At 43.9% G+C, this 15966-nt stretch overlaps 1 protein-coding gene across 11 annotated transcripts in view; it reads left to right on the top strand.

The window, feature by feature from the left end:
* FRYL (FRY like transcription coactivator) overlaps positions 1–15966 on the top strand; it is a 2496013-nt gene that overhangs the window by 1155162 nt on the left and 1324885 nt on the right. For all 11 annotated transcript variants that reach the window (XR_013608325.1, XM_078678213.1, XM_078678216.1 and 8 more), the window contains one exon: positions 1546–1700. Coding sequence is in view for 10 of the 11 variants with exons in the window: in XM_078678213.1 (XP_078534339.1) it covers positions 1546–1700 (155 nt within the window). In the remaining variant the exon portion in view is untranslated. The remainder of the gene's footprint in view (positions 1–1545; positions 1701–15966) is intronic.

Genomic DNA, 15966 nt, shown 5'->3' on the forward strand with positions numbered 1-15966 from the left:
TTAACACTCTTTGTGGATAAGCCTGAAGCCTCCTCTGCACAGCTGCCATAGAGAGCGTTCTATGATTGTCTAAGACCACTACAATCACCATATGAGTAACCTGGATTAGTGGAAGGCGCTTCACACCTCCATACCTGAACTTCTACCCAGACAAGCTGGTTCTTGGCATTAAAGCCTCCTTTCTGAGAAAAGTCATCACTGGCCAGTCCATCACCCTTCCTACTTTTTATGCTCTGCCACATCCCTCCAATGAAGAGGAACTTTGTTGTTCTACCTTGACTGCACAAGAGCGTTTTGGGTGGAAGATCAACTCTTTGTGGGGTATGTTGGAGCGAAGAAGGGAAAAGCCATGTAGAACCAGACTATCTCTCAATGGATTGTGCTCTGCATTAGGGTCTTCTACACATTGGCCCAGAAGTAACCCCCTGAGGGTTTGTGTGCTCATTCTACCAGAGCCAAGGCAAGGGCTAAGCCTGCAACCACTGCTTTAGCACAAGGAGTTCCAGTCCAAGATATGTGCCAGGCAGCAACGTGGGCTTCTCTTTACATTTTCTTGAAGCATTACTGCCTGGACAGTCAGGTCTGTCTCAACAGGCACTTTGCTCCTTTGGTGCTCCAGGACTTTCTAGTGTGAAACTGTTTTGCTGACCCACCACCAGGGAGGGTATTGTTTGGGTATCTATTCTAAAGTAAGGAATCTGTGGCTGGCAAACTCTATCAGATGAACAAGTTACTTACCTTTGGTACCGCCTTATCTGATAGAGCCTCTAGGTTACATTAGCGACCCACTCATCTTCCCAGCGGACAGATTTCAAGGTACATGGCTATTACCCCTTCAGGGCCCTAATTTTCCACACCAGTGGTCCGTGTTCTTTGTGGCTCCGCTCTCCTGGTGTGGAAAGTTGTAAAAAGAAACTTATGCCCGCACCTTGGGATGACGCTTATATGGGCACTGCACTCATCACTTCCAATGCGGGTGACACCGCACTGAGCTGATGAACACCACCTGCTGGTGTGCAGGGGTACTGCTTTTGAAAAAAATTCCCAAATCTAGTCTGACGCCTGGAGATAATTCTAAGGTATGGAATCTGCATCTAAATAGTCTCTACCAGAAAGTCTGTTACCAAAAATAATTAATTACTTCTTTGACATTGGTGGTTTCAGGGCAAAAGTTCTTCTAAGTTTACAGAATTATGAGCAGATGGCATCATAGGCCAAATCATATTGCAAATCTGGAACATTCGCATACAATTAGACTCTGGCATTACATTTTGCTGAAGTGATTCTGGTCTGGCAGAATTATGACGTTCTGCAAAAGTCATTAAAGAAAAGTCATTTTGCAATAAATTAAGTTGTATTTTGTGTGAGCTTCTGTAGTTCATGATATTGTGGTATTATTTAAAGTTTAGTAAACATTGTTGCCACCAGGTCTGAACAGAAGTTACATTAATGGTTCTACCATTGTTTTTACATTTTCATTATGCTTTTTGTATAGCACACTTTTTTTACATTTTCATTAAACCTTTTGTATTGCACCTCATTCAGGTTCATCAGTTGGGGTGTGAGGCGGTAATGCTTTTGCTCGAGTTAAACCCTGATCAGACCAACCTGATGTATTGGGCTGTGGATCGGTGTTACACAGGCTCCAAGCGTGTAGCTTCTGGCTGTTTTAAGGCCATAGCGAGTGTGTTCCAAACCAGGTGAGCAATAACATTTTTCTTTTAAATTTGGTTTTTGGATTACAATTTTTATTTTTATTATGCCTCTTGTATGTTGGAAGGAAAGTAAATAGATACGGTCTTATGAAATCACACTAAAGTTTTTAAGTATTATTTTGTACACTCTACTATATATGTATGTATGCACAGGGATTAGGAACCAAACAAGCGGGAGGGTGTTTTGTTGCTTTCTATTAGAGAACCACCTGGTAAGGTCCCTAAATGCCAGAGCGGACAAAAGGAGCATAGCTCATCCGACAGATCATGAGTGATGTTTGCATCCAGAAATTCACTAGGACTGTTTAGTAGGGAGAGCACTGGTAAGTCCTGTTCACCACTGCAAAGAATGTGCAGTGTCTACAGTTGTGAGTGTTGGAGTTTCTGAAATAGCACTCGTTAGGAGATCAATTTCAGGTGGAATGGAACAAGAAACTCCTGTACGCCTTCCCACCACTGTCTCTACTCAGGCCCTAGTCAGCCTAATTACACCAGAATGGGCCAGGAGAGTGTCATACCGGGAACTCAGAGCATTTGTCATCCCATCAGGCTACCACTTCAGGAGGACTTCATCCAAACGTCCGCATCTTACACCTCAATATAATACAGGGTGATCGAGCAGTGGACTTTGACTACATTTGAGCTTACTCTCTGCCAGATGCCCCTCCCTAAGATACATATTTGCTTTTCTGGGAGCCTGCACACATTTGTTGCCTGGTGTAGTGCCTCTTACCAGCTAAGCATTCAGATGTTTTGTTGTTGGGACATTCTTTAGCCAAGCAAGGACATACTGTGTGCTCTGTAAAAGGATATTTTTCACCCTTTTGGCTTTCGGTACTTGCTGGACAAACTGTCCCTGATTAAATCACAACGTCTGAAGTGGTTCATTTAAGGTTTCCCACAAATTAAACAGTTTTTGATGCCCCAGTGGGACCTTAACGTTGTCTTGACACCCTTTGAGCCTATGCATAGTTGCTTGCTCCATTTCGTGACACTTAATACTAACTTCCCCATTGTGATTGTCACCTTGTCACATGACTGAACTGCAGGCATTGCAACTGCCCTACACCACCATACTTCCGCCCAAATTGGTGTGCTAGACTTGAAAGGCATACTTATTGAAGGTTGGGACTCCCTTTCATGCTGAAAAATCAGATCGCTCTACCAGCTTTTCTCCCCCCTTTCAACACTTGATCAAGCAATAGAGGCTCCATTTATTGAACGTCTTGGGGCTTTGAGTTTTTATATCGATCTTGCCTTGATCCCTTGAGTGGACGATAAACTCTGAGGTTTTATGGAGTCAAGAAAGTGAAGGCTTTGCCGAAATCCCAGGTGGATAGACCTCTGCATAAGATCGGATGTACACTGGCCCAGAAACACCCATTTGACGGCTTGACAGCTCACTTTACATGGGTCAGTGCCACTATGGCTGCTTTGGCACAAGGGGTGCACTTGTTTGACTTTTGTCGGGTTGTGATGAATATGTACACAGATCCCTAATTCCTTGACAGCCAAGTACAGTGGGAAAGATACTACTTTTAAGCGGTTGTGCAGGACTCCAATTCTGAAGTCCACTCCACTCCCTGAACCGCTCTGCCATATTGGAGGTAAAACTTAGGTATCTGTTCAAAAGTTAGGCATCTGATATTAAAAGTATCCATCCGAAGAACAAATTGCTTACCTTCAGCAATGCTCCTTCTGGTGGATACTCTAACTACAGATTCCTCACTGTCAGTTCACCTCCAAACTCTGTGGAGTGGCCTCTTTCGAAATCCAACAGTTGTTTTGCATTCTATGTCTGAGGGTGCCAAAAGGAAAAAGAGACTGATGTCTGTGTGCAATTGTGGCGCTTATAGCTGGCTCTGCTTTGTCCTTATTGGGCTGTATGAACTCAGCATGAAGCTAAGATGCCACCTATTGGCACACTTTAGCTCTGCTATTGCAAAGATTTTGAATTTGCAGTATAGTATCCACAAGAAAGCGCGTTTCCAAAGTTTGGTAACTTTTGGTCAGTTTGCCACTCTTGTTCATGACTAAAGAATTGGCTCAGAAATGTTCTTAACATTCTTAATGTTAACCTTGGGTGTTTTTGAGTGTACTATGCTAACTCTCATTACCTATGACTTTCTTGCCTTATCTTGCTGTACTTTTGATGTCTATGAATATCCCTTCGAGAAGTAAACTTTCTTTAATCAAGAGTAGTTCTGTTATGGGTATCTTAATTAAATTCATAACAAAAACTTGCCCTTCTCCCAAGTGAGGTCACTGCAGTGGGAGCAAAGATTTGGTCACCATACCTTTTAGTTTATATCAGGCCATCAAAATGAACTTTGGGACTAGCTGTCATTGAACTGTATGTAGTGCTTGTTGCCCATTGACGGCTTTAAAGTGACAGTTTTTTTCTCTGTGCTAGACTATACACCTATAACAATTTATTTTCACATTGCTCACTTTTAAAAAGAGGGAATGTTGAAATATTTCTGAGCATATAGCTACTGTTTGTGCACCCAGTTTTAAATTTATATTGGGTTTCTGAGGATTTTATTCCTTACTACATTTTTAAAAGTGCAAAGTTGTAAAGCATAATTGCCTGACCATAGACATGTAATTATTTTGATATGTTAGTTTTTTCTCTCTACTTTTAAGTGTTTTGGCATCCTTTGTGTGGGCAGGACAAAGTGGTGTTTGAATTTAATGTTAAATACCATTGACAGAGCGCTATTGTTACAGGCCTGTAAAGTTTTCTTCAAGGTAATCTGATTCCATCGGTCATTGAGATACGTACTCTAGCAAATATTGTAATTCATGGGTTTCCCAGACTATGGAAAAGATGGGGTAATATGCACAGATGGAATTAAGCAGATTGAAAACAAAATTGATGCAGCATTCACACAATAGGAGAATCATTATGGCAGTGGGGATTTAACTTCCGTGGTTTTCACTGGTCAGTAGTACAATGGTTGAGAAGGTTGAGCAAGATTAGGTGGCATATGTGTACAAATACTTGAAAAGCAGGGCTTTAAGCTAGTTTTAAGTAAATCAGTTATAAAGTTTAGGGTTACTTTCAAACAATTATTATTTTTCCAAAATTGCTGTTCTCAGAATCTTTTGGATTTTAGGCAAAGCCCATCCTTACTTTCTAGCCACTTTGTTTATTAAGCTACTTTAAAAATTCTTTTGGTTTCCATAGAGAGACGAGGACAGGGCTGATACGGTTATAGCTACAAGTGTTGGACTGCAGTATGTTGTATAGCCTTCCAGGAGACCAGTCTGCACAAAAATAGATACGTTAGCAGGCATTTACAGTACTTCACTTCCATGTTAAGGTTGACTTTTATGAGATGTAGTACGTATTAAGCTCTGTTCACGGTTTGTTTTCTTTTGGCTCATTTATTCTTTGTAAATAAACCTAAAGAATATCGTAAAAAGAGCCGTGAAAGGAACAAATTAAAAGTAGAATACCTGCGTATACAAAAAATGTGACAATGGGATAATATGACATAAGGGAATGTTAAAATGTGTTTTGAGGTGTAAGAATGACCACTAGGGGTAGAAGTTCTACATCTTAATATCGATAGACTAACAGTTAAACATGGTTTTGACAAAGTAAAATATGAGGGGGGAAAGTTTGAGAAAAAGGGCATCAGTGGAGGTGCATATCTACAGAATCATGTACTCCGTTATTATTGTCCACATGTAATCTTAACAAACATTTGCAATGCAATAGGTGTCGCATTTACGTGAGTTTAAGCAATTGGCATTGTAAATGACAATGCCTTTTGTTTGTTTTAAAAATGAAAACAAAAATAAAAGGCATTGTTATTTGCAATGTCAATAGCTCAAACTTGCGTAAATGCGAGACTTATTGCATTGCAAACTTTTCTTAGATTAGTGAGTAGAAATGCTCCCTTTCGGCCCGTGCGACAAATTAAACTAGCGCAGCCTCTAAAGTGAAAGCGTACCGCGCTGCAAATTATTATTTTTTTAAATAGTGCTTACCGACTTATGAAGGAGACTGTGTAATGCCACTGTAAAAGATCCAGTCCTCATGGGAGATAACAAATGGCGACAGGGCGGTAACAATGAGGGACTAACAAGCCTCGTTTCAATCGGAAGCCAGCATTTACCAAGTACCATGACACCAGCCAATCAAAAATATGGGCGGAGAGAAGGCAAGGCTTCCATAGCGGATGCGCGCTGCCGCTAGGCTCGACCTAAAAATTAAGAGCATGAATGTTTTAATCTTTCATATTATAATCATAGGCGTGCCAAGGGAGGTCTCCTCATCTGTGATTTGGTGCTTGGTTGTATTGGTATATTAGAATTTTTTTGGGTGAATGCATTTTGTCCCATTTATTCCTTCACTTTATTTTCAATACTTAGGCACAGTTTGATTTACATTAATATCAGTTTGTCTACATTCTGATTGAGTCAGTTCTCTAGTAAGTGATCTACCTTAGTTTATTATGCTTTTATCATTTAGTTGTTATACTGATTGTTTGGTTTTGTTATTTTTATTCTACTTGTAGGGTGTACATATCACCCGGTAGTGTATCCTGCTGCAGGTGAAGGGGTGAGTTGTGGCTTGTCTGGGGAGCCTATTGCAAAAGCCAGGTTTTCAGTTTCTTGTGAAATTCAAGGATAGAGCAGGAGGCTCCGATGCATTCGGGGAGTTTGTTCCTGGCTTTGGGGGCAATCTTAGAAAGTTTTATCTCAATATCTGGCCCAGCCGATGCAGGGGATGTGGACAAAGAGTAGGTTAGCGGAACGGAGGTGTCGAGCCTGGATATGAAACAGGATGCAATTGTTAAGGTATGCTGGGCCTTAGTTGTGTTCTGTGTGTGTGTGTGTTTGTGTGTGGGTGTGTGTGGGTGTATGGGTGTGTGTGTGTGTGGGTGTGTGTGTGTGTGGATGGGTGTGTGTGTGTGTGTGTGGATGGGTGTGTGTGTGTGTGGATGGGTGTGTGTGTGGATGTGTGTGTGTGTGTGTGTGTGTGTGTGTGGATGTGTGTGTGTGTGTGTGTGTGTGTGTGTATGGGTGTGTGTGCATGTGTATGGGTGTGTGTGGATGTGTATGGGTGTGTGTATATGTGTGTGGGTGGGGGTGTGTGTGTGTGTGTGTGTATGTGTGTGTATATATGTATATGGGTGTATATATGTGTGTGTGTATGTTCCAGGCATATGAGCTGCAGACCACACACTTTCCATTAGATCGCCATCTGGTGTTGGGCTTGGATGGTTGCACCTTGTTGTTGTCTTGGAAGAAGTCTTTGTAGTCACAAGATAGTTGACTCCTCTCTTGGACGGTAGTGCGCAAAGGCATCAACTCCATCCTTAGATTGTTTTTTTCCGCCATTGGGTTCAGATGCAACTTTTGCACACTGGTTCGAAAACTTAGTTTTAAAACTTTTTCGACGCGCACAACTTCTATAACTCTTCAAATCCTATTCAAACTTCGACGCTACCTTCTTCGATTCGGTCGTCGGCGCGAGCTGCAAGGTCTATCGATGCCTTTGAACCTACAGCTCATGGAAAGGATGCCATTCAAAAAATGCCCCCGGCCTCTAGCAAAATTCCCACACAGTGACCATCATACGGTCTGTAACCTGTGTCTCTCGCCAGAACACAACAAATCCTGCTGCCATAACTGCGCCTCTTTTCGATCGAAAAAGACTATCCGAGATAGTCTGGCTCGACGACACATCATGGCGCAGAGATCAGCTCCGGAACCAGTGGACATCTTGAAGATTCCGAAGAACTGGAAATCGTGTCCGAGGCAGAAGACTCAGATGACCCCATCACTCGTGGTCAACGAGTGAGTACTACTGCCCCGGCCCCAACTCCACCACCAAACCAAAAGGCACTGGTCAAGACTTCGCCTGCTGTCCCCAGTCGCGACCGAAAGCACGCTTCAGAAGCCCCGCCTTTGAGCCTGGGTCCGAAATAAAAATACAAGCCTTCCGGTAGCCCGGGACTGAGCAAAACTCATGTAATAGTCCCACTGGCGCCTTCGACACCGAAGCCAAAAGAACATTCGGCTCCGAAATCTGTTTCGATTCCTTCCGCGCCAAAAGACAAACTGGCCTGCACACCTCGAGGCCTATCGATAAAACGGCTTCGAAACACTTCCAAGTCTAAACATCAAGCTCTGCTCCGAAGCTCAAGTCTTAGGAACCGAAATAACAAGCCAAAAGATACTACCACGCCTCCTAAGGCCAAAGAGCACACAACTAAACAACGCTCGAACCAAAAAAAACGGCTCAGAAAGTGGTTATAGAGGAAGAGGAACTGTTTCATCCGGATCCTGTCGATCCCAAACAGAAAAAGATCCTCATTGATCCCGAAACAGGACATGTCATAGCTGTTTCATCCAACAGCAAGAACTCATTCTCCTGTCAAGAAGGACTCTGCCACTTCACCTATGCCTCCTTCTCCTGTCCATCCTTCTAATCCCCTTCCTCTGCCTAAAACCAGTTACACCACAACCTGTAACTTCCCCACCACAAGATGATGATGATGATGATGATGATGATTTAGGGGAAGGGAAACCCTATTGACCCGTTCACAGATCCACATCCTATACCACAGGATGACTGGGATTTCGACGACCCAATAGATCCAATAAACCTCCCAAGCCCACAGCCATACCCAACAAAACCATCTCCCCCTGACAACAATATTGGTTTTGGTTAACTTAGGGCTGCTGTTTTTAGGTCGAGCTATTCAATCCCGCAGGGATTAATTTGCTCGACCCTATAGCAGGGGAACAAACTCTCTTGACCAAGCGGATTTCTCCGCGGATTTCTCACAATGCATGTTAACTCTTGAAGCGTGACGCTTCTCCAGCGCGTGCTTGGCCTCGCACACCACATCAAAGGCTTGTGCTCCCCCTCACTCACACCCCATCCCCATATGCTCCTTCCCTCCCTCCCACTCGCTGGCTCCCCCGCACCTCCACCAGGCTCTTGAAGCGCGACGCTTCACCAGCGCTTACCTCCCGCTCGCTCACTCCCCTTCTCCCCCGCCCCCCACCCCCATCCGACTTGTTTTTCTTGTTCTCTTTCCCCTTCAGGCATCCGTACTCACGGCACCTCCAGCAGCCTTCTCCCATCTACTCTACAGCCGTCTCCAGCAGAACAGCCCCTCCTTCCTCGTGAGCGCTTTTTTTTTCTTGTTTAGGACTTGTGCCCTGCCTGTGGGTGACTCATGCCATGCCCTCACACAGACAACCAAAGGTATCTGTGAGTGCACACTAGCCATGAGCTCTACTACACCACTGCAGTCTCACTCGCCCACCTCACTCGAATTCACACTGTGATCGATTTGCACCACCCCATCCTCTCTCCAAACATTCTAATGACCCATTCAAGTGTGTATATCTACAGCTGACTCTTCTGTGATCTTGCGCACTCCCTGCCCTTCTTCGCACAGAGGTAAATTTATGCATCCCTCTCGTCCTCATATTCCCTCAGTTTACAGTGCTTTCTTCCAAGATGTGCTGCCTGCATAGATTGCCGTGGAAGCCTGAGAATCAGCGTCTAGCCCGGGCTACCCTGCATGAAAAATGGGTGATCCTGGTCAAAACACTATCTGGTTGTGTCTCGTTACTCCTATCAACCGGAACTTACATAATTGTAATCTCATTCATAGGCTCGCGTTAGGCTCTATTTAATAACAGCACGTTTACATATGTCAAGTGTTCTATGCACCTTTAAATCTCCACTCGAATGACTCATCAATCTTTTGAAACGATAATGTGGCGATCGCCCTCGCCTCGGCCCAATGTATAAATCGTATGCATACATGCAGTCCAATTTCGGAACCATATATACATCGCTTGCCATTCGCCACTGTGTGCCCCCTGCGTACTCTTCCCAGAGTCAGTGACGCAATCATCCTCCAGCAGGCACACTGCCACCGTTCACCACCTTCGTGCAAACACCGTGGCACAGAGAGCACAGTGTTACAGCTCAACCTACTTGCGCAGACACAGGTACACAAAATCCGGGCTTACCCCCTTCGTGCCAGCACAGTGGCACATCTCATTAACCTCACGCAGTTTTAGAGGCACAGCTTTGCTCGTGCACTCGCAGTGTCACATTCGAGTGCGCTCATGCAAACACAGTGGCACATCTCACCTTCCTCGTGCAAAGTGGTACAGGTGACCACCCTCTCGCTGACACAGTGACATGCCTGCCTAGACCCCGCAGAGAGGCCTGATCCTGTCCCACGTGGTGGTGCCAGCCAGCTCAGTGTTACCACAACTTCTACTTTTTAGCACCGCTGGATCACTCTGCTCTTCGGTGCGCACCAGGAGATTCTCACCCTATCCTCACATATCAACACAGCAGCCCACATGCCCCTCATTCCGAGGCTTTCAAGCGATATCTTGAGGGCGAGTGTGTTACATATATGAAGAATTGTGGCCTCGTACATTCAATCCCACATTAAATGCCTCATGGGTAGACGCACTGACTTTTAACGCAGCAAAGAAATGGTAGTACCGCCTGACCCACAAAAGGAGACTAGCCAAGAAGACTAACTCCCCATGCACCCCTCCACAGCCTCGCAAACACGCCCCCAAAAGCATTTGCAATGCAATATGTTTCGCATTTGCGAGAGTTTGAGCTATTGGCATTGTAAAAGACAATGCCTTTGATTTATGCGTTTGAAAACCTGCTAGCTGTGCGTAAACAAGCACTTTGTACTTATAGCCCTTGCTTATGAGAAGCATAGCTGGCAGTCTCTTTTACTGACAGCCTTGCTTCTCGTAAGCAAGGACTATATGCATAAAGTGCGTGTTCATGCACCACTTGCAGGTTTTCAAAACAAATTAATAAAAGGCATTGTCATTTACAATGCCAATATCTCACTCTCCCAAATGCGAGACCTATTGCATTGCAAATGCTTGTTTATCGTGGGACTATGCACTCAGACACACCAGAGGAGGATTTCCTTTTAGATGCAATTGAACAGTCTCAGAAATCAGTACAAATATTACCAATGATCAAAGGCGTCATTAAACATGCCCCATATGCATTCAAAGATCCTGTAAGAGCCAGGATTTTAAATCCTAGAATTGAAAAAAAAATATATAGACCTGCCCCTGACGACCCTGTCTGTATTAAAGGACAGCTGCCTTTGGATTCGCTAGTAGTGTTTAACGCTAGGAAGCGCACCAATTCACAAACCTCAGGGGATGCACCACCCCCAGATAAAGAACCTGGATTACTAGAAGCATCGGGCAAAACGGTAGCTGTGCAGGCGGCCAATCGCTGACGCATAGCCAACACTCAAGCACTGCTGGCTAGATATGATAGTGCTCGCTGTGACCAGTTGGAGACCCTATTACAGCACCTGAAGGAAGAAAACAAAACTCAAGCAAATTATCTCATTCAAGAAGGAAAATTTGTAACAAATGCCTCAATTAAATGCGCCCTTGATGCAGCAGACACTGCTTCAAGATCCATTAATACTAGTGTACTGCTCAGACGACATGCCTGGCTACGCATTTCAGGCTTTAAGTAAGAGGTCTAGACAACCATTCTAAATAAGCCGTTCAATCAAGAACAACTTTTTAGGTCTCGGCCTAATAGAGCGCATGCGCTGGTCTGGCCGAGGCATGTAGTAGCTGCTTTTAAAAGTGCTACTTTCCCGGCGACCAGCTTGCTAGAACCCGCACCGGAGCACGCGCGCATGCGCATAATAGCAAGCTGGTGGCCGGCAAGGCAGCACTTGCGGTGACGCACGCTCGCACCACTCGCGTTATTCCTGTCATGACACGCACTGCTGCGCACGAATCCCTTGTTACTCATGCGAGTCTTCCTTTCTGTGCGCCCTCTCTATCATGACATTCAGGACTTTCTAGGTCGTTACTATGCTGGGTTAGTTATCTTAGTTGGATGGTCACACGTATTTCACCATAATTTTGTAAGTCCGCAATATCTGCATTTTTAGCAGAGAGCAGTATCTTCCCATGAGAAGTTTTCACTGCCGCAGCTCCCCTTGGCTATTCATTGATTCCACAGTCGGTCATGTCGTGCATGCGCGAGGCTCCCCCAGCATTTGGCATCCCTTTCTCCCGGTTCACTAACTTTGTAGACGGTAACTGTCCACGAGCACAACAGGTGAACAAACAGGTCTTCGTGTCGGCTGCGCGCGCGCCTCGTGCATCGGGCCACAGAAGATGCTGATTCAATTGTTGGCCTCATACAGCTGACAGACTACTATTTCAGCGGGGATGACCGCTTCTCTTGTCAGGTTCGTTGACATTTCGATAACTGCAAAGCCTCACTTCAAAATAAAAGAACGACATACAAGAGGCCAACCAACCTTGGCCTCTGAACTTCCTGTTGGCGCAGCCACAATATTACTGCTCCATCAACCAAGGGAACTGTGGTTCCATTTAACCAGGGGCCTTAATGAGGCTTTACCAAGGAAACGTGGCAAGCACAACTAAGGTTACAAAGAAGAGATTGACAATTTGGTCCCCCCCCCACCACCACAGTCTGGAATACAAAAATGTATAATGTTATAAAAATAGCAGAACTGTTTTCCACCTATTCATCAATAACTAATTACTGTGTTTTTTCACATAATATAGCCTCTTCCCTAGAGCCATAGTTTAATGCGCTCAGTCATGGAAAAAAACCTGTTACCAACTGTTTAATCGAACAGCAAAAAGATATGCAATCTTTTCCAGCAACTAATGCATGCCTACAACAGAAAATATGCTGCTAATACTGTATATGCATTGATTGAATTTAAATTATGACATGCATTATATGAACGTGAAAAGTTTTAAGTTCTGCAAACGAGCTCCAAGTGGGCAGGAAATGAGCTCTACTAGAAGTTTCCAAGCTGGATCAAATATTAAAGCAACTGTTAAACTAAAACCATGTCTGTTTACGCTAATCTCGTAAAAAAAAAAGGCAAAGTGACTAATTTCCCTGCTTCTTCTACCAAGATTTTCTTTCGCCTAAATGCAATTTATTCTTTGCCTACGAGGCTCCTGTACATTCTAGAAAAGGCTTTTCTCAAAGACAAAAAATTAATTTTGAATTCGAGGAAGAAGTCCGCTATTACATTTAGTACAAAGTATAATAAGTATTTTCTTTGACTCAAAGCATTCTGAAAATCTAGTGTTTGCAATAATACATTACACGCACGAGCCATCCCACCTATTTTGTATTCTACAGAAATATATTGAAATGCAAAAACCCTGCCAAATCTGATCTGGAATGGGAAAAACCAGATCAAGTTATGAAGGTCTAAGATAAAGCTGATACTAACATTTCTCACTATAAACAGGACTGAACACTATACAGTTGATATTTTCAATTAGGCCCATTCATCGTTTTCACAAATGTTCACTTTTGGCAATTGTTAGTCGACATTTTACCCAGCCATTACTGGGTAAACTGTAAATGGTGAACAAGTGCTGATCCAGATTCACAAGTGAGCGGGTGATATCAGAAGGCAAAATCTTTAGGCGAATATCAGAGCAGGTTGCACTGTTCCATCAGACAGTCCTCTGCTTTAAAAGGGGGATTTTCCTGTGTGTCCTGCTTGCAAGCACCGCGCCTGGCCCAGGTCTACATTGGTCGAAATGTCATTCTAAAACACACCTAAAATCCATCTATTTTATAACAAATCACATGATCACTCTCCAACAAGTCTTTCCACTGCTCCAACAAGGAGACTTCCTTGCCACTCTAGATCTCAAGTACGCCTACTTCCACATTCCCATACATCCTTATCACCGGAAGTATCTAAGGTTTGTGGTGGACGGCCAACACTATCAGTTCAAAGTCCTTCCATTCGGAGTCACCACCGCACCCAGGGTGTTTACCAAATGCCTGGCAGTGGTAGCAGCACACCTAAGAAGACAACAAATTCATGTCTTCCCATATCTGGACGACTTGCTAATAAAAGCCAAGTCATTTAACCAGTGCGTTCAACACACTCATCAAACCGTACAAACACTGCACGACTTGGGATTCACAATCAACTACACCAAGTCGCATCTCCAGCCCTCTCATGTACATCAGTATCTAGGGGCCACAATAAACACTTCCACAGCTCTAGCGATCCCAGTCCAGCGAGGATAGCAAGTATACAAGCTCTCATTACCAAATTTCAAACACAACACTCTCTCCCAGCCAGAGTGTTCATGCAACCAATAGGCATGATGGCATCTTGCATTTTTATTGTACCCTATGCAAATGCATCCCTTACAGGAATGTCTAGCACATCAGTGGAATCAGGCTCAAGGACAACTTACAGATCTGGTGTTGGTGGACAGCCGCGCACACTGCTCTCTGCAGTGGTGGAACTTATCCAAGGGGCGGCCGATCATTGAGCCAGTTCCACAGATAGTTCTAACAGATGCATCACTCACAGGATGGGAGGCCCATCTCCTCAATCACACCACTCAAGTGAAATGGACCACTCAACAGAAAGTGCTCCATATCAATCATCTGGAACTATTAGCAATATTCCTAGCACTGAAATCATTCCAACTCCATGTACAAAACAAGGCTGTCCTCATACCGACGGACAACATGACAGCCATGTATTACATACAAAAACAAGGATGCACACATTCTCTGCAGCTGTCCCAGCTCGCACAGAACATTTGGAAGTGGGCCGTTCCACAAAACATTTACCTCCTTGCAGAACATCTTCTAGGAGTACACAATCCGACTGTGGATCTGTTAAGTCGACAGACACAACAGATTCACAAATGGGAACTACATCCACATATTCTTCTACCATTTTTCCAACTGTGGGGTCAGCCAGACATAGATCGGTTTGCCACACACGAAAACGCAAAATGCCCAACTTTCGCCACCAGGAGTCCACACCCGCTGTCCAAGGGCAATGTGATATGGATGAACTAGTCAGGCAGATTTGCGTACGCTTTTCCGACACTCCCACTGATTCCACTAGTGGTACACAAGCTCCGACAACAGTCTCTAAAATTGATCTTAGTGGCTCCCACATGGGCTCGTCAACCGTGGTTCACCACACTGTTGGATCTCTCACTAGTCCCACACCAAAAGCTACACCTCTCCCCATCACCACTAATGCAGAACCATGGAGAGATAAGCCACCCCAATCCAATCTGCGGAATCTAGCAATCTGGCTCCTGAAGACCTAAAGTTCGGTTACCTTAACTTTCCGCCAGACTGTATGAACATCATTAAAGAGTCCAGGCGGCCTACCACCAGAGCTTGCTATGCAGCAAATGGAAGAGATTTGCCCTTTACTGTACTAACAATCTTATCGATCTACTGTATGCATCCATCCAGGACATCATTTACTATTTACTACATTTACAAAGATGTAATTTAGCATACTCATCCATTCATCTACATCTAGCAGCACTTGCCGCTTACTTACAAAACAGACAACACTTGTCACTTTTTAGAGTCCCAGCAATTAAAGCCTTTATGGAAGGCCTTAAAAGAATAATTCGTCCCAGGTTACCACCCTCTCCGGTGTGGAATCTCAACATTGTACTTACTAAACTCATGGGACCCCCATTTGAACCTTTACATAAATGTGAACTTCGGTCCCTCACATGGCAAGTAGCTTTCCTTATCACAATCACCTCTCTTAGAAGAGTAAGTGAGATCCAGGCTTTAACCATACAAGAACCCTTCTTACAAATATATCGTAACAAGGTAGTTCTCAGAAGAAATCCAAAATTCCTTCCTAAAGTTATCTCTGCTTTTCATTTTAACCAATCAGTAGAGTTACCAGTGTTTTTTCATACCCCAGACTCCGTAGCAGAGAGAGCTCTTCACACGCTAGATGCCAAAAGAGCTCTACTTTATTACATTGACAAGACTAAATCTTTCGAAAAACAAAACGATTGTTTGCAGCTCCACCGTATAATGTTAATCCCATCTCTAAAGCTGGGAATGCGCGTTTGTGAATATATATGTAGTTGTGTGTGTGTATATGTAGGTGTGTGCATATCTGTGTGTATATGCGTCTGTATGTGTGTGTATATATGTATGTGTGTGTGTATATATGTATGTGTGTGTATATATATGTGTGTGTGTGTATATATATATATATATATATATATATATATATATATATATATATATGCCGAACATCCTCTCTCAGTTGAAAAAGGGAAAGGGACACAGCGGGGTTCATTCAGGACATTTATTGAAGCAGAAAAGTCAGCATGACCGGTTTCGGCGTCAAGCCTCTTCAGATGCCGCAGTTCGTATGAG

This window comes from Lissotriton helveticus, chromosome 2_2 (genome assembly GCF_964261635.1).
Source record: "Lissotriton helveticus chromosome 2_2, aLisHel1.1, whole genome shotgun sequence".
NCBI lineage: Eukaryota > Metazoa > Chordata > Amphibia > Caudata > Salamandridae > Lissotriton > Lissotriton helveticus.